This window comes from Camelina sativa, chromosome 15, assembly GCF_030686135.1.
Source record: "Camelina sativa cultivar CO46 ecotype springtype chromosome 15, ASM3068613v1".
NCBI lineage: Eukaryota > Viridiplantae > Streptophyta > Magnoliopsida > Brassicales > Brassicaceae > Camelina > Camelina sativa.
The window spans coordinates 1,706,136-1,729,181 of NC_141894.1; the positions used below are offsets into that span (position 1 = coordinate 1,706,136).

The 23,046-nt window shown below is 37.9% G+C and overlaps 7 protein-coding genes across 8 annotated transcripts; 4 read left to right on the forward strand and 3 right to left on the reverse strand.

The window, feature by feature from the left end:
* The first annotated feature begins 42 nt into the window (after positions 1–42).
* Positions 43–983, forward strand: LOC104744588 (putative ribose-5-phosphate isomerase 3, chloroplastic). The gene has a single exon (XM_010465664.3). It carries the CDS (start codon positions 43–45, stop codon positions 868–870), a length of 828 nt encoding a protein of 275 aa, XP_010463966.1. The 3' UTR covers positions 871–983.
* Positions 984–1,169: 186 nt separating this feature from the next.
* Positions 1,170–2,027, reverse strand: LOC104744589 (mitochondrial import inner membrane translocase subunit TIM23-3). Its single transcript, XM_010465665.3, has one exon. It carries the CDS (start codon positions 1,913–1,915, stop codon positions 1,346–1,348), a length of 570 nt encoding a protein of 189 aa, XP_010463967.1. The 5' UTR covers positions 1,916–2,027; the 3' UTR covers positions 1,170–1,345.
* Positions 2,028–4,223: 2,196 nt separating this feature from the next.
* Positions 4,224–8,359, forward strand: LOC104744592 (serine/threonine-protein kinase Nek2). The gene is made up of 15 exons (XM_010465667.3): positions 4,224–4,528; positions 5,035–5,171; positions 5,265–5,331; positions 5,492–5,557; positions 5,645–5,691; positions 5,797–5,842; positions 5,932–6,012; positions 6,100–6,142; positions 6,242–6,291; positions 6,368–6,449; positions 6,585–6,634; positions 6,721–6,794; positions 6,869–6,920; positions 7,013–7,414; positions 7,503–8,359. Exons 2-15 carry the CDS (start codon positions 5,086–5,088, stop codon positions 8,172–8,174), a joined length of 1,818 nt encoding a protein of 605 aa, XP_010463969.1. The 5' UTR covers positions 4,224–4,528; positions 5,035–5,085; the 3' UTR covers positions 8,175–8,359.
* On the reverse strand, positions 8,352–13,418 carry LOC104744590 (uncharacterized). 2 transcript variants are annotated; one of them, XM_087488139.1, is made up of 20 exons: positions 13,077–13,418; positions 12,632–12,713; positions 12,310–12,510; positions 11,995–12,209; positions 11,660–11,732; positions 11,510–11,566; positions 11,350–11,429; positions 11,204–11,266; positions 10,954–11,041; positions 10,717–10,820; positions 10,492–10,594; positions 10,334–10,407; positions 10,148–10,212; positions 9,874–10,049; positions 9,588–9,655; positions 9,446–9,506; positions 9,278–9,315; positions 9,109–9,177; positions 8,725–9,022; positions 8,352–8,593 (listed from the first exon to the last, which is right to left on the reverse strand). In XM_087488139.1, exons 1-20 carry the CDS (start codon positions 13,271–13,273, stop codon positions 8,567–8,569), a joined length of 2,139 nt encoding a protein of 712 aa, XP_087344265.1. In that variant the 5' UTR covers positions 13,274–13,418; the 3' UTR covers positions 8,352–8,566. The 2 variants fall into 2 exon arrangements, with proteins under 2 accessions (XP_087344265.1, XP_087344266.1); XM_087488140.1 differs by having other exon boundaries at positions 11,660–11,739; positions 13,077–13,274.
* A 45-nt stretch (positions 13,419–13,463) lies between these two features.
* On the forward strand, positions 13,464–16,082 carry LOC104744593 (uncharacterized). The gene is made up of 9 exons (XM_010465668.3): positions 13,464–13,742; positions 14,202–14,266; positions 14,452–14,500; positions 14,597–14,691; positions 14,778–14,863; positions 14,960–15,019; positions 15,108–15,189; positions 15,543–15,656; positions 15,741–16,082. The coding sequence occupies exons 1-9, from the start codon at positions 13,556–13,558 to the stop codon at positions 15,912–15,914; spliced, it is 912 nt and encodes a 303-aa protein (XP_010463970.1). The 5' UTR covers positions 13,464–13,555; the 3' UTR covers positions 15,915–16,082.
* Positions 16,083–16,336: 254 nt separating this feature from the next.
* LOC104744595 (small ribosomal subunit protein eS1z) lies at positions 16,337–18,273 on the forward strand. Its single transcript, XM_010465671.3, has 7 exons — positions 16,337–16,473; positions 16,569–16,616; positions 16,764–16,869; positions 17,070–17,207; positions 17,302–17,487; positions 17,703–17,903; positions 18,007–18,273. The coding sequence occupies exons 1-7, from the start codon at positions 16,463–16,465 to the stop codon at positions 18,100–18,102; spliced, it is 786 nt and encodes a 261-aa protein (XP_010463973.1). The 5' UTR covers positions 16,337–16,462; the 3' UTR covers positions 18,103–18,273.
* A 196-nt stretch (positions 18,274–18,469) lies between these two features.
* On the reverse strand, positions 18,470–22,631 carry LOC104744594 (Tesmin/TSO1-like CXC domain-containing protein). The gene is made up of 10 exons (XM_010465669.3): positions 22,342–22,631; positions 21,828–21,982; positions 21,086–21,728; positions 20,250–20,680; positions 20,077–20,151; positions 19,496–19,676; positions 19,260–19,355; positions 19,097–19,163; positions 18,944–19,022; positions 18,470–18,862 (listed from the first exon to the last, which is right to left on the reverse strand). Exons 1-10 carry the CDS (start codon positions 22,393–22,395, stop codon positions 18,784–18,786), a joined length of 1,860 nt encoding a protein of 619 aa, XP_010463971.1. The 5' UTR covers positions 22,396–22,631; the 3' UTR covers positions 18,470–18,783.
* Positions 22,632–23,046: the final 415 nt, after the last annotated feature.

The following is a 23,046-nucleotide window of genomic DNA, read 5'->3' on the forward strand; positions in this document are numbered from 1 at the left end:
TTAATTTTCTTCTCCAACCATTCTCAATCCTCTCTGACTCCAATGGCTTCCTTATCCTTCGTTTCCTCATCTCACCTCACGCTACGCACTCCTTCTATTGCCCTCCGCAGTAGCTCTTCTCCTAGAACCTCTGTTTCATTCTCCGTCAAGGCTCAGTCTGTTGCCCTTTCACAAGACGATTTGAAAAAGCTCGCGGCGGAGAAAGCTGTCGAAGCAATTAAACCAGGGATGGTTCTAGGTCTTGGAACTGGATCCACCGCCGCATTCGCCGTAGATCAGATCGGTAAACTTCTCTCTTCCGGTGAGCTTTACGATATCGTCGGCATCCCAACGTCGAAACGAACAGAGGAACAAGCACGAGCGTTAGGGATTCCACTCGTTGCGTTAGATACGCATCCGAGAATCGATCTCGCTATTGACGGAGCTGACGAGGTAGATCCGAATCTTGATTTGGTCAAAGGTCGTGGAGGTGCTTTACTCCGTGAGAAAATGGTTGAAGCTGTTGCTGAGAAGTTTATCGTTGTGGCTGATGATACAAAACTCGTTAAAGGACTTGGTGGAAGTGGTTTAGCTATGCCTGTTGAAGTGGTTCAGTTCTGTTGGAACTTTAACTTGATTAGGTTGCAAGATCTGTTTAAGGAGTTTGGTTGTGATGCTAAGCTAAGAGTTGATGGAGATGGGAAGCCTTATGTGACTGATAACAGTAATTACATTATTGATTTGTATTTTAAGAATCCTTTGAAAGATGGATTCGCTGCGGCGAAAGAGATTGGCAAGTTTCAAGGAGTGGTGGAGCATGGTTTGTTCCTTGGTATGGCTACTTCTGTCATTATCGCTGGTAAGAACGGTGTTGAAGTTATGAACAAGTGAGTGTGAGGTTTTAAAAATTCAATCTTTATCTTCTTCATTCGAATGCAAAGTTTTCTCCTTTGTAAAATTACCAATTCAGTTCATGTGAGATCATTTCAATTTCGATTTCTTAATCAAGATGAGCAAAAAAAATGAATCGGATTGAGCAATTAGATAAAAATGTCAACTTTTTTTTATACAGAGGAAGATTCATAAACCCTAAATAGAGTTTAATAATTCAATCTTTAAGTTTTCTCCTTTGTAAGAATTACCAATTGAGTTTGTGAGATCATTTCAATTTCGATTTCGTAATCACTAAATGAGCAAAAAATGAATGGGATTGGGCAATTAGATCAATAAAAATGTCAACTTTTTTTTTTTATACAGAGGAAGATTCATAAACCCTAAACAGAGTAGCAATGATTCACTCGTTCTAAAAGCCTCTCCTTTTAAACTAATTCTTAAACCCTAACCTTTGAGAAATTGAGGAAACTCATCAGATTGGAACGAATCGTTTGACCATGCGTCTCCCAGCAACCGCCGCGAAAGCCGTAACTCCACCGAGCACTCCGGCAACCACAGCGGATCTAGGTCCAGAGGCAGCTCTGTACAACACACCGGTAGCTAAACCAGCGATCCCAGTAGTCATTGAACCGTCGTCTCCGTCTCTCAGATACGTAACACCGCTCTCCATAGCTGCGAATATCAACCCTAGAGATCCTAAGCAATTCCCGCCGCGTCTTCCAACGAGTCCGCCGGAGTTCAGAATCCGATTAGTTCGGATCTTTAGGGATTCGCCTCTTTCGGCGGCTCGGATCCCTTCGATTGCACCCTTGGCGGCTCCGAGAACCGATCCGGTGACATAACCACACCCGGTGAAGAAGGTGAGGTTCTCACCCCATGTCAAGCGTTTTTTCGTAGCTTCTTCTTCGTAGAGAAACTCAGGCGAAGTTGGGAGTTCGTAGATCTGACGGTACGGGAGATTGATTTGTCCGTGGTACGGATTGTACTGACGGTACTTCTGTTGTTGTTGACCGCCGGTGCTAGGGTTCATCGGATCCGCCATTATCAGAGAGAGCTTCTGCGTTTCTTGGACTTAGGCTTTAGGGTTTAAGGATGAAACGTGAGGGTTTATAACTTCCGCGTCAAGAGTAGGAAAAGGAAATAACTTTGGGGACAATCCGAAAAAATTTGGAGTTCAAAACTTTTATATTTTTCTAAGCTTTTGGGCTTTAAATTTTTATTATTGGGCTTTTTAGTTTATGGACTCTCTATATCTTACGTGGCCTATATTACTTTAGCCAGCTTAACCGGATTATAAAAATACATCTGTTTCATCCCAATAATTGGAATCAAGCAGCTTAACCGGAACAATAGTATTTTTTAATTCTTAGTGAATGTATTGTCCTCGACTATAATACTTTTATTTATATGTTCTTAAAAGTATGTATTTTCAAATCGTCCAATTCATATAATAATTCTATTTATTTCCATATAGTACACTGTACACCCATGGCCATGGTGAAAAGACAAGACGAGGATATGTAGCTACAATTGATTGGATCGAACAATGAACATCCCTGCAATTTGATTCCATATTTCTGAGATACATATAAAACCAATATACATATATATACAGGATGGAACATCTCTGTAAATTTGGTGGCCGACCTTTTAAAAAGAACCAAAAAAACAAAATAGATTTCACGTTGACGTGGTTACTATGGTTTTTAATATGATCACGCGGTTTGGCTTTGCCCTAAACTACTAAAGGTCTAATAAATAGTTTCATGGAGAAGGCAATGGTATACAATAAGTGGGTGTGAAGTAAGACAGAAATTTATAACGAAATAAAGATAGATTAAAAAAAAAACAATAGAAATAGTATTTGTTTAGCGATTTTATATTGTGCTTATGAATATGCAAAGATATGTATTAGTCAATTACATTTGTTATTTATCATTTTTCTCAGCCTAAATCTTTTCAATACGTTGTTGGGTACCACTATGTTAAATGTTGATGTATCTATGGAGTATGGGCAATGGTCTGTTACTTACAACAGTAATTACTTACACCAAAAAAAGAAAAGTTATGTCTATTTCAGATTTCATTTGGTTGAACTATCCTGCGTTGTAAATGAAGAACGATATGAAATACATAAGATTTGAATTAACTGTAATAGGAACTTAATTATAATTAAGTATTTAAAAATATTGGACAACGCTATTCACACAAACTACATGCCTGTAATTGTTAATATACATGCCTACTAATCTCAATGAAATGACATTGACTCATGACACATGAGTGGATTAGATGGATAAGTATTGTTCTTTTTTCCGTAATTATTTAAATCGATAAGACTTAACCGTGAGTTGGACAGTGCCGAAGAATTATGTGTCCATGAGTATGACAGTTTAGAAAATTCATAAAACGATCCATAAAGAATACATGTTTTAATCACAAATGCTTACGGTGTTTGATGTGGATGAGTGGATCTAACTTAAATCATCTAAAACATCAACTATTATACCTTTTTTTTTCTTTGTTGATCGATACATTAACCTATAATCACTGTTTCTTTTTTCTTCAACGCAAGCAAGAAGAAACAAGGAATTACAAATTGTGTAATAGTTATATTTTAAATTTAAAGAAGACTTGAGCTCATAAACAAAGAGGCTCGACGATGAAGACGTTCTCTTGCTTACACACTTTAATATATATATTTTTTTTTTGCAAAAAGAATTGTTCTATAACTTATCTTTGATTATAGTTTCATTAATTTAAGATAAATGAAATTCAAAACAAACAAAAGAACCAACTTATTGTGATACTCAAAAGCTAAAATTAGTCTATATAGTAAAAGAATTGAACAATATTCAAATTAAAAAATTTGGGTAACGCGACCTATTCAATTATTGCTCAAATAGTATTTAATAATTCGTAGTGCACGAACTACAAAAATTAATAGTCCCTCCGTTTCAAAATATAGGATGTTTTAAGCAAAACACGCATATTAAAAAAATTTTATTTTTAATAAGTTCAACCAATCAAAAACAATATTGCATAATATAAAATACTAAACTAATCTAAAAATTGTATTGAAATTTGAAAGCATCCTATATTATGAAATAAAAAATTTCTCCAAAACATCTTATATTTTTGAAACGGAGGGAGTATATATTAATCCCAAGACGAATTTGTCATTTTATGCTCCCTTTCTAAAAACTTCAATTTTATTTTTAATAGTTTTATAAAATAAAGTAAAGTCACATCATTTCAGACAAAAGGGTAAAAATCAGATATTAAATAAATTGCATAAGAATTAAATAAATAATAAAGTATATTGTTGTCTCAATTTTATATATATATATAAGGAAAAATACAAAAGTCTTATTATTTCCCATTGAGCAAAATCTGTCGTTTTCCTCTGAGAGAGAAAGAGAGAGAGAGAGAGGTCTCTCATACATACATACAATGGCGAACCAATTTCTTCATCATCTTCTTCTTCGTTTCCTTCCAATGCCTCTTCTTCACTACCGTTGCTTCTTCTCCGGAAACGGTGCCGTTCTGTAGTTTCTTTCAGGAAATGCAGAAACTGTCTCCTCCTCTCTCAACTTCTTCTTCTTCGTACATCTTTTAAATCTGCCGATTGAATCTCCCAACGACACCGTTTTAGGTTTGTTCTCTCTCTCTCTCCTTCTTTCCTTGTTTAAGTTTCGAACCCAAGTAACGGTTTCTTGTTTATATTAGCAAAAATGTTGTGTTATCGACTGGCTCAATTTTGATGGGCTGTTTATTTCTGTGAATGCGAGCTAATGAAATCTGTAGTTTTTTCTCATCTTTCACAACAACGGTACATGAAAAAAAAACTTAAATCTTGCATGTTCTAAGACGAAAGATTCGATTTTTTACGACTGGGTTACCTTATTTCTTTTTCAAAAATTCCTGAAAAGAGTAATCCATTTTGGTGGCTAATTGACTTTAAGGTGGGTGGGTTTTGGGTTTTGGATTAGTGACAAAACTTTTAGAAGAATCGAAGAAAGAAAGTTTAACTTTTTCCGTTTTATTGACTACTTTTTGCTCTATTTGATAGTTTAGTTATAATGTTTAGAAAGGTACCATGTTTGTTAAAGGATATAGATTGACAATACAATGTGTCTTGTGTCTTCGTTTGGATTTCAGATTCTATAGGAGAGATTAAGACAAAAAGGAGGTGATTCTCAGAGTTTGTCAATGGAGAATTACGAGGTTCTTGAGCAAATTGGAAAAGGTTCCTTTGGGTCAGCTCTTCTTGTCAGACATAAAAATGAGAAGAAACTGTGAGTACCTTCTTCACCTCTAAACAGGATTCTATAGGTAATTATTGTTTCCGGAATTTGAATTTTCTTTGTCATCTGTTTTGCTGTCTAAAGGTATGTTTTGAAGAAAATCCGGCTTGCCCGCCAGACTGGTAGGACAAGAAGATCTGCTCATCAAGAGGTTGTTATCTAATCATTTACAAGAGTCTCTGTATGAAAAGGACCTTTGTTTGATGTCGATAGTCTTTTCAGATATGCTGTAATCGATCATACAGTATTCTTGAGCTATAGCTGTTGACTTTTGTTCTGTAGAGTAACAATATCCTGTGATCTCCTTGTAGATGGAGTTGATTTCAAAGATACATAACCCATTCATTGTGGAATATAAAGATTCTTGGGTTGAAAAGGTATTATTTATCACATATCTTTTCATTTCGTGAACAAAGTGTTTGAAAATATAACCAGTTCTATTGTCTATGGATGTGTGCTATCAGGGGTGCTACGTGTGCATTATTATAGGATATTGCAAAGGAGGAGACATGTAAGCTTATTCCTTCTTAGCAGTGTTTCCCCTGTTTACCTAGAGAAGAGGCTCTCTGATATACTAACTGACTTTTCTGCTGTTCCTGTTTCTACTTCCTTACAGGGCGGACGCGATAAAGAAAACCAACGGCGTACACTTCTCCGAAGAGGTTTGTGCTACACTTGTTTGATAAAATTCTGACGATTTGATACTCAAAATTCTGAATCTCTTGAAACTTTTTTTTTTTGGTGTTATCAGAAACTCTGCAAATGGCTTGTTCAGCTCTTATTGGCTCTTGAATACTTGCATGCCAATCACATTCTTCATCGCGATGTTAAGGTTGGTTATGATTGTCTCAGGAGACCAACACAATATATTGAAAAATCTCCATACTGATACAGAACTAACTTATTTTAATCCATCCAGTGTTCAAACATATTCTTGACAAAGGATCAAGACATACGCCTTGGTGAGTTGCTTAAGATATATGTCACATTATATCATTTTCCTAGTCAGACCAACACAACATCGACTAATATGTAACAATTCGGCTCTGTGATCTCCGCAGGCGATTTCGGACTTGCCAAGGTCTTAACATCAGATGACCTCGCGTCTTCAGTAAGTATCCTTCAGTATTACACATATGTATTTGCTTTGAACTCAGGTTTGATCGTTACCCTTCTTGAAAAACCAGGTGGTTGGAACACCAAGCTACATGTGCCCCGAGCTTCTAGCTGATATACCCTATGGGTCCAAGTCTGATATTTGGTCGCTTGGCAAGTTTCTCATTCATGGCTGAGATTTTTAACCTTTAGCTTAAGATAATGAAAGAATGTTGTATGTATGAGATAATGAAAGATTCATCTGAGATAATGAAAGATTCATCTGAACCTCTATCTTCTTTTCTTCAGGATGTTGTATGTATGAGATGACGGCTATGAAACCTGCATTCAAAGCTTTTGTAAGCTCTAAAAGTTATATTTATGTTCCTCCGGGTTTCGTTCATGAGAAGTTCCTAATGATTCCTGGCGTTTCAAATGGTTGCAGGACATGCAAGGACTAATAAACAGGATTAACAGATCAATCGTTCCTCCACTTCCGGCGCAATATTCTGCTGCCTTGTAAGTCTACTATCTTATTTGTCTAAATGTGAGATCTATTAGAATTTACTGATTTTGCGTGCTGCTTTCTTCAGCCGAGGTCTGGTTAAGAGTATGCTCCGGAAAAATCCAGAACTCCGACCAAGCGTATGTCATCTGATTTTGTCCTTTGGTATATGGTCATAATCTGAAACTGAACAAACTTGACCAGTAAACATCATTGCTCTTCTTCTGTGTAGGCTGCTGAGCTTCTCAGACAACCACTGCTTCAGCCGTATATCCAGAAGATTAATTTGAAGGTGAATGATCCAGCAAGTAATGTATTGCCTGCGCAATGGCCAGAATCTGAATCCACCAGGAGAAACAGTTTTCCCGAGCAGAGAAGGCGCCCTGCTGGCAAAAGCCATAGCTTTGGTCCAAGCAGGTTTAGGGGTAACCAGGAAGATTCTATGTCGTCCATAAAAAAACCTGTACCCGCATATCTGAACCGTGCAAAGCAACTGGAATTGTCTACAGATGAAAGTGGTGAAGGGACGGGTGTTCATAGAACTTCAGAGGCTTCTAAGAGTTCTAGGTATGTTCCAGTGAGAGCTTCAGCCTCACCTGTGAGACCGAGACAGTCTAGGACTGACCGTGGTCAAGTAAGTGATCCATCCAAAATGCTCTTCTTTACTGGTTTTATTGATTGTTTTATCAGAGTAAAAGAACGGTGGTTTCTATATGTTGCAGCTTCCTGTTTCATCACAGCGTACAAACCGAAAACCAGCCGCTTTGATTCGCAGAGCCTCCATGCCTAACTCAAGAAAACCTGCAAAAGAAATCAAAGACTCTCTGTACATTTCAAAAACCAGTTTTCTCCACCAGATTAATTCTCCTGACGTGTCAATGAATGCACCAAGAATTGACAAGATTGAGTTTCCACTAGCGTCATACGAGGAAGAGCCTTTTGTTCCGGTTGTGCGTGGGAAGAAGAAGAAAGCATCGTCTAAAGGTTCCTACAGTCCACCTCCAGAGCCACCACTAGACTGCTCAATCACAAAAGACAAATTTACACTTGAACCAGGCCAAAACAGAGAAGGAGCGATTATGAAGGCAGTGTATGAAGATGCATATCTGGAAAACAGGAGTGAATCATCTGATCAGAATGCAACTGCTGGAGCATCAAGCAGGGGTTCGTCAGGTGTAAGGAGACAACGATTTGATCCTAGTTCTTATCAGCAACGGGCTGAGGCATTGGAGGGATTGCTTGAATTCAGTGCAAGGTTGCTTCAAGATGAGAGGTACGATGAGCTCAATGTCTTGTTGAGGCCCTTTGGTCCAGGCAAAGTCTCACCCAGAGAAACAGCAATTTGGTTGTCCAAGAGCTTCAAGGAATCTACTACTAATAAGCTGGAAGATTGAGAAACGGGTGATTTCTAATTCTAACCTGTTGTGATGTGAAAATTTTCCACTTTTAACAGTTTTTCCAACCAGATGTCAAGAAAATTGTTTCAAAGTTAACTACTTAGGCTGTGTTCTTAAATGAGTAGCTGACCCTCTGTATCTGATACATTGAAATTCAAGAAAAGACTTGGCCGGTTACTAAATTAGAACTTCTGTTTTGATGCTTAAAGGGAATTCCTGAACTTCAGCACAAATACATGAATGTACACATGTTTAAAGCAGACAGTATAGAATCCTGAATAGTAAGACCTCAAAGCAACTGAAACAGAGTAGTATAACCAGTAAAACTGTAGCGCAAAAGCCTTTATCATACGCATTGTGTGCAAGCCACGAGGAGCTGATGTTAATCACTAGTTAAGTGTCTTGTGATATGCAACCTGCCATTAAATCCCCAAAAAAACAGTATTTAGTTGTTCAGAAATATGTTTTAACTTTTAATTTGTAACTTAAGAGTACCAAACTCAAGTGAATTCAGGAATTTCCGAAATATAGTACTTTGAGTACTTACAGAAGTTGACGTCTTTAACAGTTCTCTGATTGCCATTGTGGCATAACAAGATGATGGAAGAGTGAGTGCCATTTTAAGCGCCAGCTGAGTCTGCTCAGAATTTGGATTCCCAGTGTCCGTTTCATCCTCTTTTCTCTCTGTCTGGTCTTTCAAATCGGTTCCAGGAGGGTTAGCATCAGAATTCATTGATTCATCTTCAACTTCTTCAGCCGATCCAACTTTATCCACAGTCATGGCTATCCTGTCCAGATCTGTCTCTGCCAACGGTTTATTGCTGTCAGTGTAAGTGAGTAGCTCCCTGCAGCAATTACCCGCGAAATTAGTCTCGGCTCATAGAGCTTCTGATATCAAAACTGGAGAACGTTCTAACTATACACTGCGTACCATTCAAAGTCTATTGGTTTCTGGAATACACGTCTATATCCACCAGTCATGCTAGTTATCGAGAATTCCCTGAAACAATACTTTTATTAGTAGAATAAGGTAGATGCTCGTGGTGATAGAAAGTTACAAGCATAAAGATCTACAAGAAAAAGAGCACAAGGGAATTTACTTTACACCGTGAATGCTGTCAGTTAGGCTGATACCGTCCTGAACAATGTAAGCAAAAATTTATAGATTCATCAGCAGAGATGTAAGTTTTAGAAAGAATACACTGCGAATAAGTGAGTTCAATATTTCGAGAACAATCAGGGAATGCTTGAATATGGTTTTAACAAACCTTCTTTGCCAAATCATGATAAATTTCCGCAATGTCATTGGAAGGGTAAATGACTCTTGAACTGTTGAAGCAAAGAGAAAGTTAGGTTTCAATAGTACAATGTTAAAACTACTTGTATTGGAAAATTCTGCCAGCAACTTACCCAGGTAGAGGGAGGACGATATCAATGGTTGAGTAAGTTCCAGCTTCCAAATCCTCTATACTTACAACCTAAAGATACAAAAAAAAGCATTACACATGAATAATGCTAGCATTAGCAAAATACCAATGAGAATGTAAATGCACCAAAGGCTGAAAGCATCTATGTATACATAAATCACATGAATCAAATTTCAATCCCGAAGTTCCATTAGCTCATCATAATCTGAAGGGTAAAACGTATCAACTATGGACGGCCTAATAAGAAGAAGTTCGAAATAGAAACTAACCTTAACAAGGTCACTCCTTTCGGCTGGAAGATCTACAATAGCAGTATCATCTACCTGGTCACAATCCAATGCCTCTTCGTTGTTTTCCTTGTGCTCAGATGTCAAACTATCAACCATTTTTGTTGCAGCATCTACCTTTGTACTTACCAAGTCCCCCAACACAACTTGGGTAGTCCCTGCCAGACCACAAAAAAACCAATGAGTGACCAGTAAACCTACATCGACTAGCATACAGAACGGCCCAAGATTTATAAAGAAAAAAAATCTGATGTACCATATTTTTTGACGCGCAGACTTGCTGCATTGTTCCATAAGTAGCTTTGGTAACTATGTACGTACCTGCATGATAAGAATCACATACACGGTAAGATAAAAAACGGCTTGGCATATGTCATATCTCAGTCGCAAGAGGCAAACTGTTCCGGAAGAACTTAAGCTATATAAAGAACCAAGCACTTACATCATTCTCAAAGTTCTAGGAATGCCTTTCAGAGCCTGCAGGTAGTTACCAGGACATTTCTTCAGACACTGCAGCTGTTTCAAAACACCAAGATTAAAACTGATTATCATGGAAACCTATGAACGCAAAAACCCATACAGGAGTAGCTGGATACTTACTATGGCTCTTTCAGCAACGAGGTATCGCGGTAGTTGCCTTAAAGTCCCGTCAATGTCGCCAGTTTCTTTGTAATATTCCCGGGCATCATTTACTACATGCCTTTGTAGAAAAAAGCTTAAAGTCAAGAAAACCATGCATTGCTGCGTTCCTAATTTCGTAGAGCCAAAATATAATTTTGAGAGGGATTAGCAATTGTAGCTGAGACTAGGTCATGTTAGAGGATATCAGTTTCTCTTGGATTAAGAATCATGTCTACGGCCTCTTTCCACTCTCCTTTCAATAGTGCAGCTCCAACATGGTGTGTTGGTACTGAACCACTTCCAAAACGCTGTCACACAAATACAAAATTCATAAGGATATATTAATTTTTAGTAAGATTTACGTGACTTTTTTCGAGAAGCAGAACTCGATACTACAATGCAAAAGTGCAAGTCGATTACAACTCAACAAGAGAATAGAACCTGCAAGCCAAAATAGTTGATAAAGCCATCTTTCCCCAAGGACTCTGCAGACTTTTTTATAGTTTCTTCAGAATCAGCAACCACTCCTCTGCAAAATATGAATATTTAGACTATAAAGATATTCCATGCACAAGAAGATCTTTTCATCCCTTCTCACCGAAATATAATCAAAATGTTCTTGAATAAGAAAATTTGGAAGTAAATAGACGATCACAGAGTTTCTTTTTACAATGACCAGTTACATTCTCACCTTAACGTGATGGTAAATCTGTTTCCCATGAGCTGTCCAAGAAGAAGGCCCTCTTTGACCTGGCTGATAAGTCATCATTAACATTATGAGTTCATGACCAGAACAATAAAGTCAAAATGATAACATTCAAGAATATGTTGGCTTACCAAAAGTCGCCAACTTTGATCCCAAATAATCTCTTGTTCAGCGCAGCCAATTTACTAGCTTGCTGTTTGAACACAGTTACCTAAATGCCCAAACATTCTCTTATTATGCATTGTAAATAGTAAACTCATCTTACCAAGAAAACAGGTAGAAATAACTTACACACTGAGTCGAAACAGACCGCTTATCTTTTGTTCCAGAGAATCCGAAGGACTTTGGCTGTAAAATTCAAGAACGGACACAGCTTATCAAGAAAGTACAATGGCTTGAGATAAAACAGCCCTTTTATATACGGAAGAAGATGGGAAACACCTGAACGCCTAGCATCTTTCCAATCAATCCCAAGGCCTCTTGTGTATCTTTGTTCTCCTTGTAAAGATGGAACCTATAAACTTAAACCAATAATAAATCAAGTGACACATATGTTGCAGTTTCAAACGTAATGATCAAATAAAGGCACTGCAGAGACTATACGGTGCATAATTTATGCACTATATCGTTATTGCATCAGTAACTTCAAGACACCAATCTACACCTCTCAAGTAGGATATCCAATTCAGGTTATCCATTTTGGAAGATAGACTAATATACTAGTCCCGATACATAGTAAATTTTATGTCAGATAGAAGTTGATTTATAATTATTACCTGAGAAACTTGCCAACATGCTCTGGCCAATGCTCTGAACCTCTACTATCAAAAGGTTTATCGCCTCTTTCCTTCCGTTTCTTTGATCTATTACCTCTGTTGTTATGGGCTCCTGAATTCACTCGCACACGGATGCATTTTGAAGTAGAATCAGGACCATCAACAGTGTCAGTCACAAGGAACTTCAAATGCTCTTTAACAAAGTTGTGGATAGCCTGGTTAGTAGTATAAGAAAAAAAATATATATAGTAAGAACTAAGAAGTAAAAGATAATGTTGATAACAGAATATGTAACTCTGTAATTAAAACCTATACCGTTCTCTTGGATTTGTCAGAACTTGGATCAAGAACAACAGGTAAGATTTCATCATCAGTTCCTGAGGTGACTTGATTGATCAATGTTTCCAAACGCTCTGCATCAGTGGCATTGGAAATTGATTTGAATGACTCAATTGCAGAAGTATAGTTTTGGGGTTCATTATCAGAACTTTTATTTTTATCTTCCGCCTTCACATCCTGAACAACAAACAACAAAAAAATTGGCACACACAAACTAAAAGATAAAAATCGAAACAAAAACATAGCTTCATCCAACAAATGAATTGAAATGAGGCCTTGAATGAGGCAAGAGACAAACCATCTCAGGAGGCAAGTCCAAGGATGTCAAATGAACCACATTTCCATGGATATCGACTTCATTAACAATAAAGTCTGCGTATCTACAAAACACAAATACAAGCAAATAATTCAATTTTTTAATCCAATAAATCTATGAACTTCACCCACACAAAATAAAGGAAACAATCAGTACATGCATCAAAATCCAAAACTCAACATATACCAAAGAGTTTCATTTATCACAAAAGGAGCTTCCTTTGGATCCGTTTGTTAACCGTGATGTAAATTAAGTACCAAACACATCAAGAACCAACAATAAACTCTTATCAAGAATCACACAGTTCATAAAAATTACAGAATCACTAAGCTCTATTACACAAGCTTACAAAACCTAAATCTCATCCTCTAGCTATATCGAACAAGAATGTATAATATGTAAGAAACAACAATAAAGATATCACGACCTTTGTTTGAGGATTCCGCGGAAACCAGGGAGCTGGGAGATGAAACAGGAGATACCCACGTCAGCTTCATCTACTGTTTTCATACCTTCAACGCTTTTAGCTGTCGTCGCCATTGTCGTTGTCCAGTGAAAGCTCGAGTAGGGTTTAAGGAGAGACGGCAAACGCAAACAAGACGACACAGTTCTGTTTAATTTCATTGCCTTCTTTCCCCGCAAGGGCCAAAAGAAGACAACTGAAATCGAATGCTTTCTAAACGCACCGTTTCATTCTCCATTGACTTGAGCCGGTTAATGTTTAAACCATGAATCTGATACTCGGATTCGAATATGCGCTAAACCAGATCGGTATGGCTATTAAACCGAACCGGTTCATGTCAATGTCGTCTTTGTAGAGGAAAAGCGACTTTCTTGATCGAGCGAGCTTCCCACTAACAACAACAGATTACAGATCCACAAAATTCACAAAGGCACAGAGCAAAGATGGTGACGAAAACGGAGGAGACGCAGTTAAATCAACTCGAGAATCAAGTTGAGAATGGAGGAGGAGGTGTTTGGGAGTATCTGTCCCTCGTTCGTAAGCTCAAGGTTCGCCGATCAGAGATTGTGCTCAAACATGGTCTCTCGATCTTGAACGATCCGGGGAAGCGATCTGCTCTTGGTCCAGATGGTCTGTTTAATTCTGATTTCCTTGGTTTTGCTAGTGTGTGTTTGTTGGTTTCATGAATCGTGCTCCACCCAATTGCCCGCAAATCATGAGTTTCAGCTAAACGAGATTAGTTCATAATTCAATTTTAGTCATTAGTTGGTTTTATGGTTCTGCTTCCGTTTCCTACTTACTTTTTTATATCTGCTTAATGCGAAATCTGGTGTCACTTGGATTGATTTGTTCACTGTTTCATCCTTACTTGTGAGGTTAAACATTTTGTTTAGAATTTAGCAAAGACTTTAGTTTCAGAAGAACCCATTTAGATGAATCTTTGCCAATTTGGTTCGATTTGTTTTTTATTGACTTAGCTAATAGGTGTGTTTACTTTACAGAAATTGTAGAAACGCAATAAAAGAGCAGCTTGTAGATTGTTTGTTTTATAAAACTAAAGGGTAAAGTGTCTTCCTTTATTTTATGCAGAATGGACCCTGTATGAGCAGGTAGCTATTGCAGCTATGGACTGTCAATCTCTTAATGTTGCACAGGTGAATTTTCTTTACGCTTTCCATTGGTACTTTGAGAACTATATGATCCTATTACCTATTTTAAGATCAGGATTGCATCGGTTATCGTAGGCTTAGGCTGTATGTGTATGCTATTTCTTTGGTTTAAACCTCTTTTTTTAGAATTTAGAGTTCTCAAAAGAAGTCTAAATTTGTGTTTTTTGCAGAATTGCATCAAGGTTCTGAAGAAGAAATTTCCGGATAGCAAACGTGTTGGTAAGTCAATATTCAACCCTTGACAAACTGAGCAAGTCTTCAATCTTGTTGGACTTCAACGTTTGCTTTTATCACAATCTTGGTAATATATTTCAGGCAAGCTGGAGGCGTTGTTGCTAGAAGCAAAGGGAATGTGGGAGGAGGCTGAAAAAGCGTATACGAGCCTTTTGGAGGATAATCCACTTGATCAAGTAAGCTTTTAACTTTTTTGCTTTCGTGGAACCACCAACAAGCTACGTCCAAATGATAAGTATTGTAAGTAAAACTCGATGTCTAGGTTATACACAAAAGAAAGGTGGCTATGGCCAAGGCACAGGGCAAACCTTCCTTAGCCATTGAACATCTGAACAAATATCTTGAAGTGTGAGTACTACTAACCCCAAGCTGGACTAATATAAGTATATCAGAAAAAACATACCACAGCTGATCACCTGTATCTGCTTTTCTTTCTTTATGCAGATTCATGGCTGATCATGATGCGTGGAGAGAACTTGCAGAAATTTATGTTTCCTTGCAAATGTGTGCTTCTCTATCCTCTGTACTCCACTTTTTTTACGTATAATTCACCATGGAACAATTAACCCAACTAATTTATAATCTATAACAGGTACAAACAAGCAGCTTTCTGCTACGAGGAGCTCATACTAACTCAGCCTACTCTTCCACTCTACCACCTAGCATATGCCGATGTAAGTCCCATTTTTTTATTTCCTTTTATTAAAAGAAGTCAAATTGTTCCTTTGTCTATACTCTTATGGCTATCACCAAAGAGCCACAAAATGTCATATATGACCTGCTCTGTTTAAGACATTGTATGTAGTATGCATCTTATAATTAATTCGTCGTCGCTTATATCTGACACTGCAAGTTAGTAGCAGCAATAGAAGAGCGAACTAATTTGTGGAACTTTGAGCATTATTAGCACTGGAATCCAAAAGTTTCTAAGTTTTTATTGCTACAAAACTCTAAATTACAGCTTTGATCATGTATGAACTTGTCTAACTAACGTAATTCTCATTTTGCGTGCAATCCCCAAAATCAGGTTCTCTACACAATTGGTGGACTAGAGAACCTTATTGCAGCAAGAAAGTACTATGCAGCAACCATAGACTTGACAGGTGGTAAAAGCACAAGAGCCCTTCTCGGAATATGCTTGGTAAGACCTTCTTTCTTCCTCATACCGGTTTAATCCGCTTCTGTTTGCAGTGACCTAATGACTGATACATCTTTCTGAAAACAGTGTGGATCAGCGATTGCACAGCTCTCAAAAGGCAGGAACAAAGAGGACAAGGACATGGCTGCACCAGAGCTTCAGTCTCTAGCTGCAACTGCATTGGAGAGAGAGTACAAGCAAAAAGCTCCGGCCAAGCTCAACCTCCTCTCTTCCGCCTTGAGAAGCTTGAAAATCTCTTAGTTCAAACCACAAGAGTTGAAACAATTTTTTGGTATTTTGGTTTTAAAGCTTGACAGACTTCTGTTCCTTTTTCGCTTATAAGTTTGATTCATATTCGCTCTCCGTTATACTGAATCACTGATAAGGTTTACTAATGAGTTTAATCAAATAGCCAATAATAAAACAAAATTCAATCCGAACGAACGAGACAAGAACCAAACTTTGTCAAATTATTTTGTCTTAAAATCAAATTAATAACTTCAGTACATATTAAATTATTAATCCAGTATACGCTTCTTCTCACAGAGTATTTTTTGTTGTTGTGTAACTTTTTCAAGGTTACGACTTACGAGTTACGAGGAGCCAAAAAAAAAGAGACCGGATTGGGCCATTATATGTGAGGCTTAGCCCATTAATGGGTCAATAAAAGGCCCAAAACATATGAGTGTCAAACTCAAACCCTAGAAGATGACTTTAAATTGAAGAAGCGCCGTAGAGGCATTTTTAGGTTTTGTTATCTGTGTTTTTGATTCTTCTCAGTTCGTCGTCGAGACCTATCTTCCGCAGCCATGGCCGTCGGGTAATTCTTCCATTGAGATTATTCCTCGTTTCTACTATCTGATCTGTAAATCTCAGCACCACCTAACTGTGAGTGTTCCTGTATTTGCGTTTTAGGAAAAACAAGAGAATCTCCAAGGGTAGGAAGGGAGGAAAGAAGAAGCTGTAAGTACTCTAAACATCTTTATCTTAGTTTGTTCTTCTTTACAATGTGGACGTACTGATAAGGCTCTCTCGATGTTCAAGTATTTAGCTGTTGAATCTGTTTATTGATGGTTGTGTTTTTTTTGTGTGTGAAAATGAATGATGCAGTGTTGATCCTTTCTCCAAGAAGGATTGGTATGATGTTAAGGCTCCTTCATTGTTCACCCATAGAAATGTTGGAAAGACACTTGTTTCCAGAACTCAGGGTACCAAAGTAATGTTTCTATCTCTCTTTGTTACAATCTCCTTTAAATGACTTGGCTGTTAAGACTCTCCTTAGAATCTGCTGAACTGATATGAATCACCTAGGGCAGTTCTGGTTGTTGTACCTGTGAGAGAGTTTAATGTTTTATTGTATGGTATTGTGCTGGCTTTTGAGACTGATGATCCTTGTATCTATCTAAACACTCCCAGATTGCCTCCGAAGGATTGAAGCACAGAGTTTTTGAGGTTTCCCTAGCTGATCTTCAAGGTGATGAAGACAATGCTTACAGGAAGATCCGTCTCAGAGCTGAAGATGTCCAAGGCAGGAACGTTTTGTGCCAGTTCTGGGTAAGGACAAACATTGTTTCTCAACGTTTGCTACTCTGGTTTCATTTCGTCTTATTTGATGGGATCTTGACAGTTTTCGCTGTTTCACCTGTAGGGCATGGACTTCACCACTGACAAACTTAGGTCATTGGTTAAAAAGTGGCAGACTTTGATTGAGGCTCATGTTGATGTTAAAACCACTGATGCCTACACTCTCAGGCTTTTCTGCATCGCCTTCACCAAGAGACGTGCTAACCAGGTCAAGAGGACTTGCTATGCTCAATCCAGCCAAATCCGTCAGGTATTTATCCAGCTATTATCTAAATCTGTTGCTCTCTCTCTCTCTCTCTTTCTCTAACGTTTGCATGTTAAATGTTGTTAAGTCTCTTTGCTGAATCTTTGGTATTTTATTAATGTTGAGCTAAGATACTTCCTTTTATTGATGAGTCTTTGCCTTCTTCATTTTGATTTCCCCTCTTTAATGTTAATTCACCTGTCTTTTTGTGCATTCCTCAGATTCGCAGGAAGATGACTGAAATTATGGTTAAGGAAGCTTCCTCATGTGACCTCAAGGATCTTGTTGCTAAGTTCATTCCCGAAGCTATTGGCAGGGAGATTGAAAAGGCAACTCAGAGCATCTACCCTCTTCAGAACGTTTTCATCCGTAAAGTCAAGATCCTCAAGGCACCCAAATTCGACCTTGGCAAGCTCATGGATGTGAGTGAATATGAACTCTCTATTGTTATGATATAATTCATTTATCCAGGATTATATCTGTATATATATATATATATATAAATTGGATGCTTGTGTTTTATAGATTCACGGAGACTACACAGCAGAAGATGTTGGTGTTAAGGTAGATAGGCCTGCTGAAGAGGTTGTTGAGGAACCTACTGAAATCATCGGAGCTTAAGAATGGTTTTTGAGAATGTTAAAATTGAGAGATCTCTTTTTCTTTAAAACTTTAGCTTTTTAATGCTTTGTTCACTCTTTTGTTTCCCAGTTTTTTTTGCTGTATTCATGACTTTTTTCAGTGTAAACTTGCGTGTTTTTTGATAATTTATTAAACACCCTTTTCTCAGAATTTGAATCCTTCGACGAAACAAAAGTTTCCATAATTTTACGATAAGTGTTTTATTTTCAAGTCTCCAGTGATATATTGTTTTAATAATACATTTAACACAGTTTCAACTTCCAACTTTCATACAAAAGGTATATTCTTCTATCTTAATCACTATTTTGTGGAGTTTTTGTTTGAGAGAATAAGAGAACAAAATAGGGACAGAGGAAGCAGACAACGCCATTACAAAACTTTCTTCAATGAAAGAAGAACAGAGCAGAACAGACACACGCACATTCACATCCTAAGCAAAAACCTTCCATACATATATTATATTTATACATATATATATACCTACTATACCAAACTTGGAAAAAACATATGAAAGTGAAATCAAACAAAACCCACGACACAGCTTTCATACAGTGGTTTTGATTATTGACTCGTTGGCGACACTGAACAGGAGTCTCCTGGATCTTCACATGGTGTTTCTGAGAAGTCAGTCCCAAAGTTCAGAGAGTTTTCACAGTGATGCTAAAAGGAACGGAATGCTACAGAACTTGAGAGCAACACGCGATTCCTTCTCTCCCTCTTTGCGGTATCTTCGTTTTGGCTGAGAATGAGAACCCGGGACTGTTAATGTTTAGAGATCAGGTTACACTATCACCACGAGATTAAAATATTGTAATGATACCTTGAAGCATCGCCATGATCATCATTATCTTTAGCTCCATCATTGATTGTAACCGCACCAGATTCTCCCGCACATTTCTCTGAGAATAATGTAAACAATCTTAAAATATATATTATACTAGAATGAAAGGGCAATAAATAATCGAAAGCGTACCATTTGTGTGACAAATATTATTCTTGCATCCCATGCATCTGCAGCTCGAGGAGCATCCAACACCCATCTTGATAAAGTCATCGTAACAGCCAAATGGTTCAGAAGAATAACATTATTCAAAATATAAGTGTGAACAACAAAGTTAGACAGAAACCAAAGTTACCGTAAAGCATTCACAATATCTCTTTAAGCAGCCTGATTTCCTGCAATTGCATCCTCTTGTATGTCTTGCTGAAGCAGGAGTCTTGCTGTTCTCGTCCTACAAGATACAAATATACAATCTCAGTACTATCTAGTTGCAGCCATACTTTGATAAGCAAATAAAGACAAGTCCGTAGAGTCTACGTTTCTCCTTTATTATGTAATTGAACTCATTGTTGATCTGATAATATGTCTTACACATAAATTTATAGCAGAATCAGAAGTCGAGACCACTTTTGGAGCAAAAGCTAATGGATTGCGAGCTTCAATCACTTCACGAGTGTTCATAACTAGGTCTTCGTGAATGGGCTTATTGAAACAATCTTGACATGAACAAGGTTCAACACAGTATAGACCAGCAGCAAAACAATCGCAATACCTGTACAGCAATATGAATATGTAGTTAACAATGAATTGGTATTTATGTTCTGCACAACCTGAGATTCAGTGTATTTAACAACTTAAGCTAGGTTTCAGAAAAGGCCCGAGGCTTTTTGGACAAGAAAAAGGTATGAACTATGGAAAAAGGGTTCTAGAACACAAAAGCTACCAATGCTGCAGTTTCAGCAAGACAGAACAACATCTGCAACAGACTTCATACATCATCTAATTCACTTAAAAATAGAATATGCAGTGAAAGCGTCTCTCAATGGCTTTCAGAAAAAGTAGGAATACAAACCTAATCATATCATTTAAAGAAAAGAAAAAAAAACATGAAAACACACGATTTTGGCATCTGAAAATCGTGCCCAGGGAATGGTGGTAAGGAAAGCACTTACAGCTTCAAGCATTTGGATTTCCTACATTTACAGCGCTTACAGCTGCCAAGTTCGTCAAGTCCTTGAAACGATTGCCTGCATTAATCAGTAATTTAAGTATAAGTTTAGTATTCATAGCGATATACCTACCTGATGGCTGGAATAAGATTAGGAACATCGGAATATTCTCCCACCTATATTCTGTTGCCATGTGTTGGTCAAAACATTCTCCTTCCAGTGATCTCTCAGGACCCTCCATGAATTTGTTATCACTGTATACTAAATCTCTTTTTGTTGAGACAGGAGTTGAGAATTCATCTTCAATATTATGATGAAATGTTGTAGGACCAGGAGGGAAAAACCGACCATCTTTGAAACTATTTTTATTTCGGTCACTTGAGACTGAGGGGTTCACGAGACCATTCAAGTGCAGGCCAATCGTTAGTGGTAGGGGTAGAATCCCATCAGTATCTTGTTTTCTGGTGTCTAAACACTCTTGTGGACTAGGAGCTTTGTTGATAGAGGTCAAATCAAGAGATAGATCGTTAGTAGAATCACGCAAAGGTATCCTTTTGTGAGATCCTCCCACATCAAAAGTCAAGCAGCGCCTGCGGACACCTTGTTGCTGCAAGAGTCAATTTAAAGTTATTAGCTAAGTTCTTTTTTAAGTTTAAATCAATTCATAAGCTAGCAAGATGAAGATAATTCTACTTGCAATAGGGAAACAAATTATATAACTGACAGAGACCACCTGAAGTCCAAATTCCAAAAACACATCAAGAACTCAATGTCTTTTGAAGAACAATAGCGTAAAAGATTAAAAGAAACGTAGAGTTTGAAGTAGATGTAAGGATTAAATTTGTACAACGAACATAAAATGTCAACTTAACACATGACCAAAGCCCACAGCTGAATCAGCACAATGTCTACACATGACTAAGGAGTAATGAGTAACGTGTAACCATGAGGTCTGAGAATATATTTACCACTCCATAAAGTCAACAAAAAAAACAATTTACTGAAATGTTACCTTGCGACAGGGCTGTAGACCTCTATCTTCCTTGGCTTCATCTTCGGCAGTTGAATCAATATTTGCTACCTTGGAGGAACTGCAGAGAGTAATGTCTGGAGCTCCAGCTGCAACTTGTACAGTGTAAGAAAACTGCTGAGGCTCAGAAGCAAAAGAATTAAATCTAGGATCAGTGATCTTCGGAATCTGTTGCTCACTGTTCTGGCTACCATCAACATCAAACATGATTTTTTCTGTTCCCAACACACTCACAGCTTCCATTTCTTCAGTTTGAAGTACCCCTTCAGAATCAGCATCAAAGTGAATTGGATCATTACGCTGTGTACATAACTCATCAGACAGCTCTCTCGATCCACCGCTACTTCCTATTTCAATATCAGCATCCATTGGTTCTTCATCAGAAGAAACCATTTGAACATCAACTCCATCCCTTCCGTGTTTCAATGAATTCGCCAACTCAATTGCTAAGCTGATCTGCTCCTTAAATGGCTTGGATTCAGAAACATTTGGCAACTGCTCAGGTCTACAATTTAGCTGCTCCTCACTCAGACCAGTTATCTTAACAGCTTCCAGAGCATCTGGTGAGTTTTTGACAGTCTCACCAATGAGAAATACTGGACTAGATAAATCTTGAGAACGATGCCTAAAGAAGCAACATAACCATCCAAAAAATTACCAATGTCAGCAGCATATACATAAAACACAAAACAACAAATCTTTTCTCCTAATCAATCCAAGTTACCTTTTCATGGAAAATCTGGAAGAGCTTAACTGCGGCGAACTAAATAGAGAAGACGGAGATGTGAAAGCCAATGAGTGCGAGATATTCTCTGGGCGTGCTGGCTTTACTGGCTCTATGGGCGAGAGATCGTTAATATATTGAAAAACCGGAGAATCCTGCAGATTAATCAAAGAGAGAGTCTTAGCTCATTGAAACTCAGATTCCACAAGTGTGATCCACATACAAAGTAATTGAAGAATTGAATCCGGTGACCCCAAATTGAATTGGAAAGATACTAATCTAGTAGCCCAAAAGAACCCTAATCGATTCCAACTGCTGAAAAAAAACAAGGCAACGAAGACGATCACTAAAACCCCCAAAAACCTAATTTAGACCGCACAGTAAAATTCAGGAAACAATTAGATGCAATTTTAATTTCTATCGGGAAACCTTCATAAACGCAGAGAAAAAAAAAAAAAAAAAAAAAGTAGGAGAAGAACATCATAATTAGAAAGTAAGGATTTCGAGAGAAAACCTCAAAGTTGCGGAAGGAAACGGCGGAGATGCGGTTCTTCTCAGGTGTGTCCATCTCCGGCGTCGACGGTTAATTCTCACTGGGTCGTACTCCAGCTTCGCCTCTAAGCAAAGCAACGAAGCCCTAAACGAAGAGAGCGGATCGGTTACTGAAGGAAGAAGAAGACGGTGGAGATTTCTATGGAGGAGGAGCGGGAAAGCGGGAACAGTAATGTGTTAAAATCGACTTTTTCATCAGTGAAAGCGAATTGGGCCCATTGGGCCCTTGTAGGCCTGATAAGAAACTACTTCTTACATACTTTATTTGTGCGAATTTTAAGATTGGTCCGAACCGGGTTCCGGTAAGGTATGTTGGAGGTAGGGTCAAGGTGGCATGGACTAGGACACTGATGCCTACTGTATTGTCATTGGCATTATTATTTACAGAACCAGACAGAAAGGCAAACATGTGATGATTCCACATAGACCCAAAAGAAATTTTTGTTGTAGCCATAGGAAGCATTATAAAGTACCCATCTAAATATGTATGTCGTCCGTCTTCCCCTTTCTCATTTACCTTTTCAAGATTCCCTCAGCCAAAAAAAATCAAGAAAAAGAAGAATAGATCAAACAAACGGCGAGCTGTTTAAGACATTCTTCATAAAACTGTCTGCAGTTTTGTGTTCAGGTCAGGTCCCCCCACCACCACCCCATTGAGATATCCAAA

Coding starts and splice junctions, on each gene's coding strand:
- LOC104744588 (XM_010465664.3), top strand. CDS start 43: ATGGCTTCCTTATCCTTCGTTTCCTCATCTCACCTCACGCTACGCACT.
- LOC104744589 (XM_010465665.3), bottom strand. CDS start 1,915: ATGGCGGATCCGATGAACCCTAGCACCGGCGGTCAACAACAACAGAAG.
- LOC104744592 (XM_010465667.3), top strand. CDS start 5,086: ATGGAGAATTACGAGGTTCTTGAGCAAATTGGAAAAGGTTCCTTTGGG. Junction 5,843..5,931: donor GCGTACACTTCTCCGAAGAG/GTTTGTGCTACA, acceptor TGGTGTTATCAG/AAACTCTGCAAATGGCTTGT. Junction 7,415..7,502: donor CTAGGACTGACCGTGGTCAA/GTAAGTGATCCA, acceptor TATATGTTGCAG/CTTCCTGTTTCATCACAGCG.
- LOC104744590 (XM_087488139.1), bottom strand. CDS start 13,273: ATGAAATTAAACAGAACTGTGTCGTCTTGTTTGCGTTTGCCGTCTCTC. Junction 10,595..10,716: donor CTTAATCCAAGAGAAACTGA/TATCCTCTAACA, acceptor CTTTTTTCTACA/AAGGCATGTAGTAAATGATG. Junction 10,408..10,491: donor TCGTTGCTGAAAGAGCCATA/GTAAGTATCCAG, acceptor GTTTTGAAACAG/CTGCAGTGTCTGAAGAAATG.
- LOC104744593 (XM_010465668.3), top strand. CDS start 13,556: ATGGTGACGAAAACGGAGGAGACGCAGTTAAATCAACTCGAGAATCAA. Junction 14,267..14,451: donor AATCTCTTAATGTTGCACAG/GTGAATTTTCTT, acceptor TGTTTTTTGCAG/AATTGCATCAAGGTTCTGAA. Junction 14,501..14,596: donor TCCGGATAGCAAACGTGTTG/GTAAGTCAATAT, acceptor AATATATTTCAG/GCAAGCTGGAGGCGTTGTTG.
- LOC104744595 (XM_010465671.3), top strand. Junction 16,870..17,069: donor CCAGAACTCAGGGTACCAAA/GTAATGTTTCTA, acceptor AAACACTCCCAG/ATTGCCTCCGAAGGATTGAA. Junction 17,208..17,301: donor ACGTTTTGTGCCAGTTCTGG/GTAAGGACAAAC, acceptor TTTCACCTGTAG/GGCATGGACTTCACCACTGA.
- LOC104744594 (XM_010465669.3), bottom strand. CDS start 22,395: ATGGACACACCTGAGAAGAACCGCATCTCCGCCGTTTCCTTCCGCAAC. Junction 20,681..21,085: donor GTCTACAGCCCTGTCGCAAG/GTAACATTTCAG, acceptor TGACTCTTGCAG/CAACAAGGTGTCCGCAGGCG. Junction 19,677..20,076: donor AAATCCAAATGCTTGAAGCT/GTAAGTGCTTTC, acceptor ATTGCTGTACAG/GTATTGCGATTGTTTTGCTG.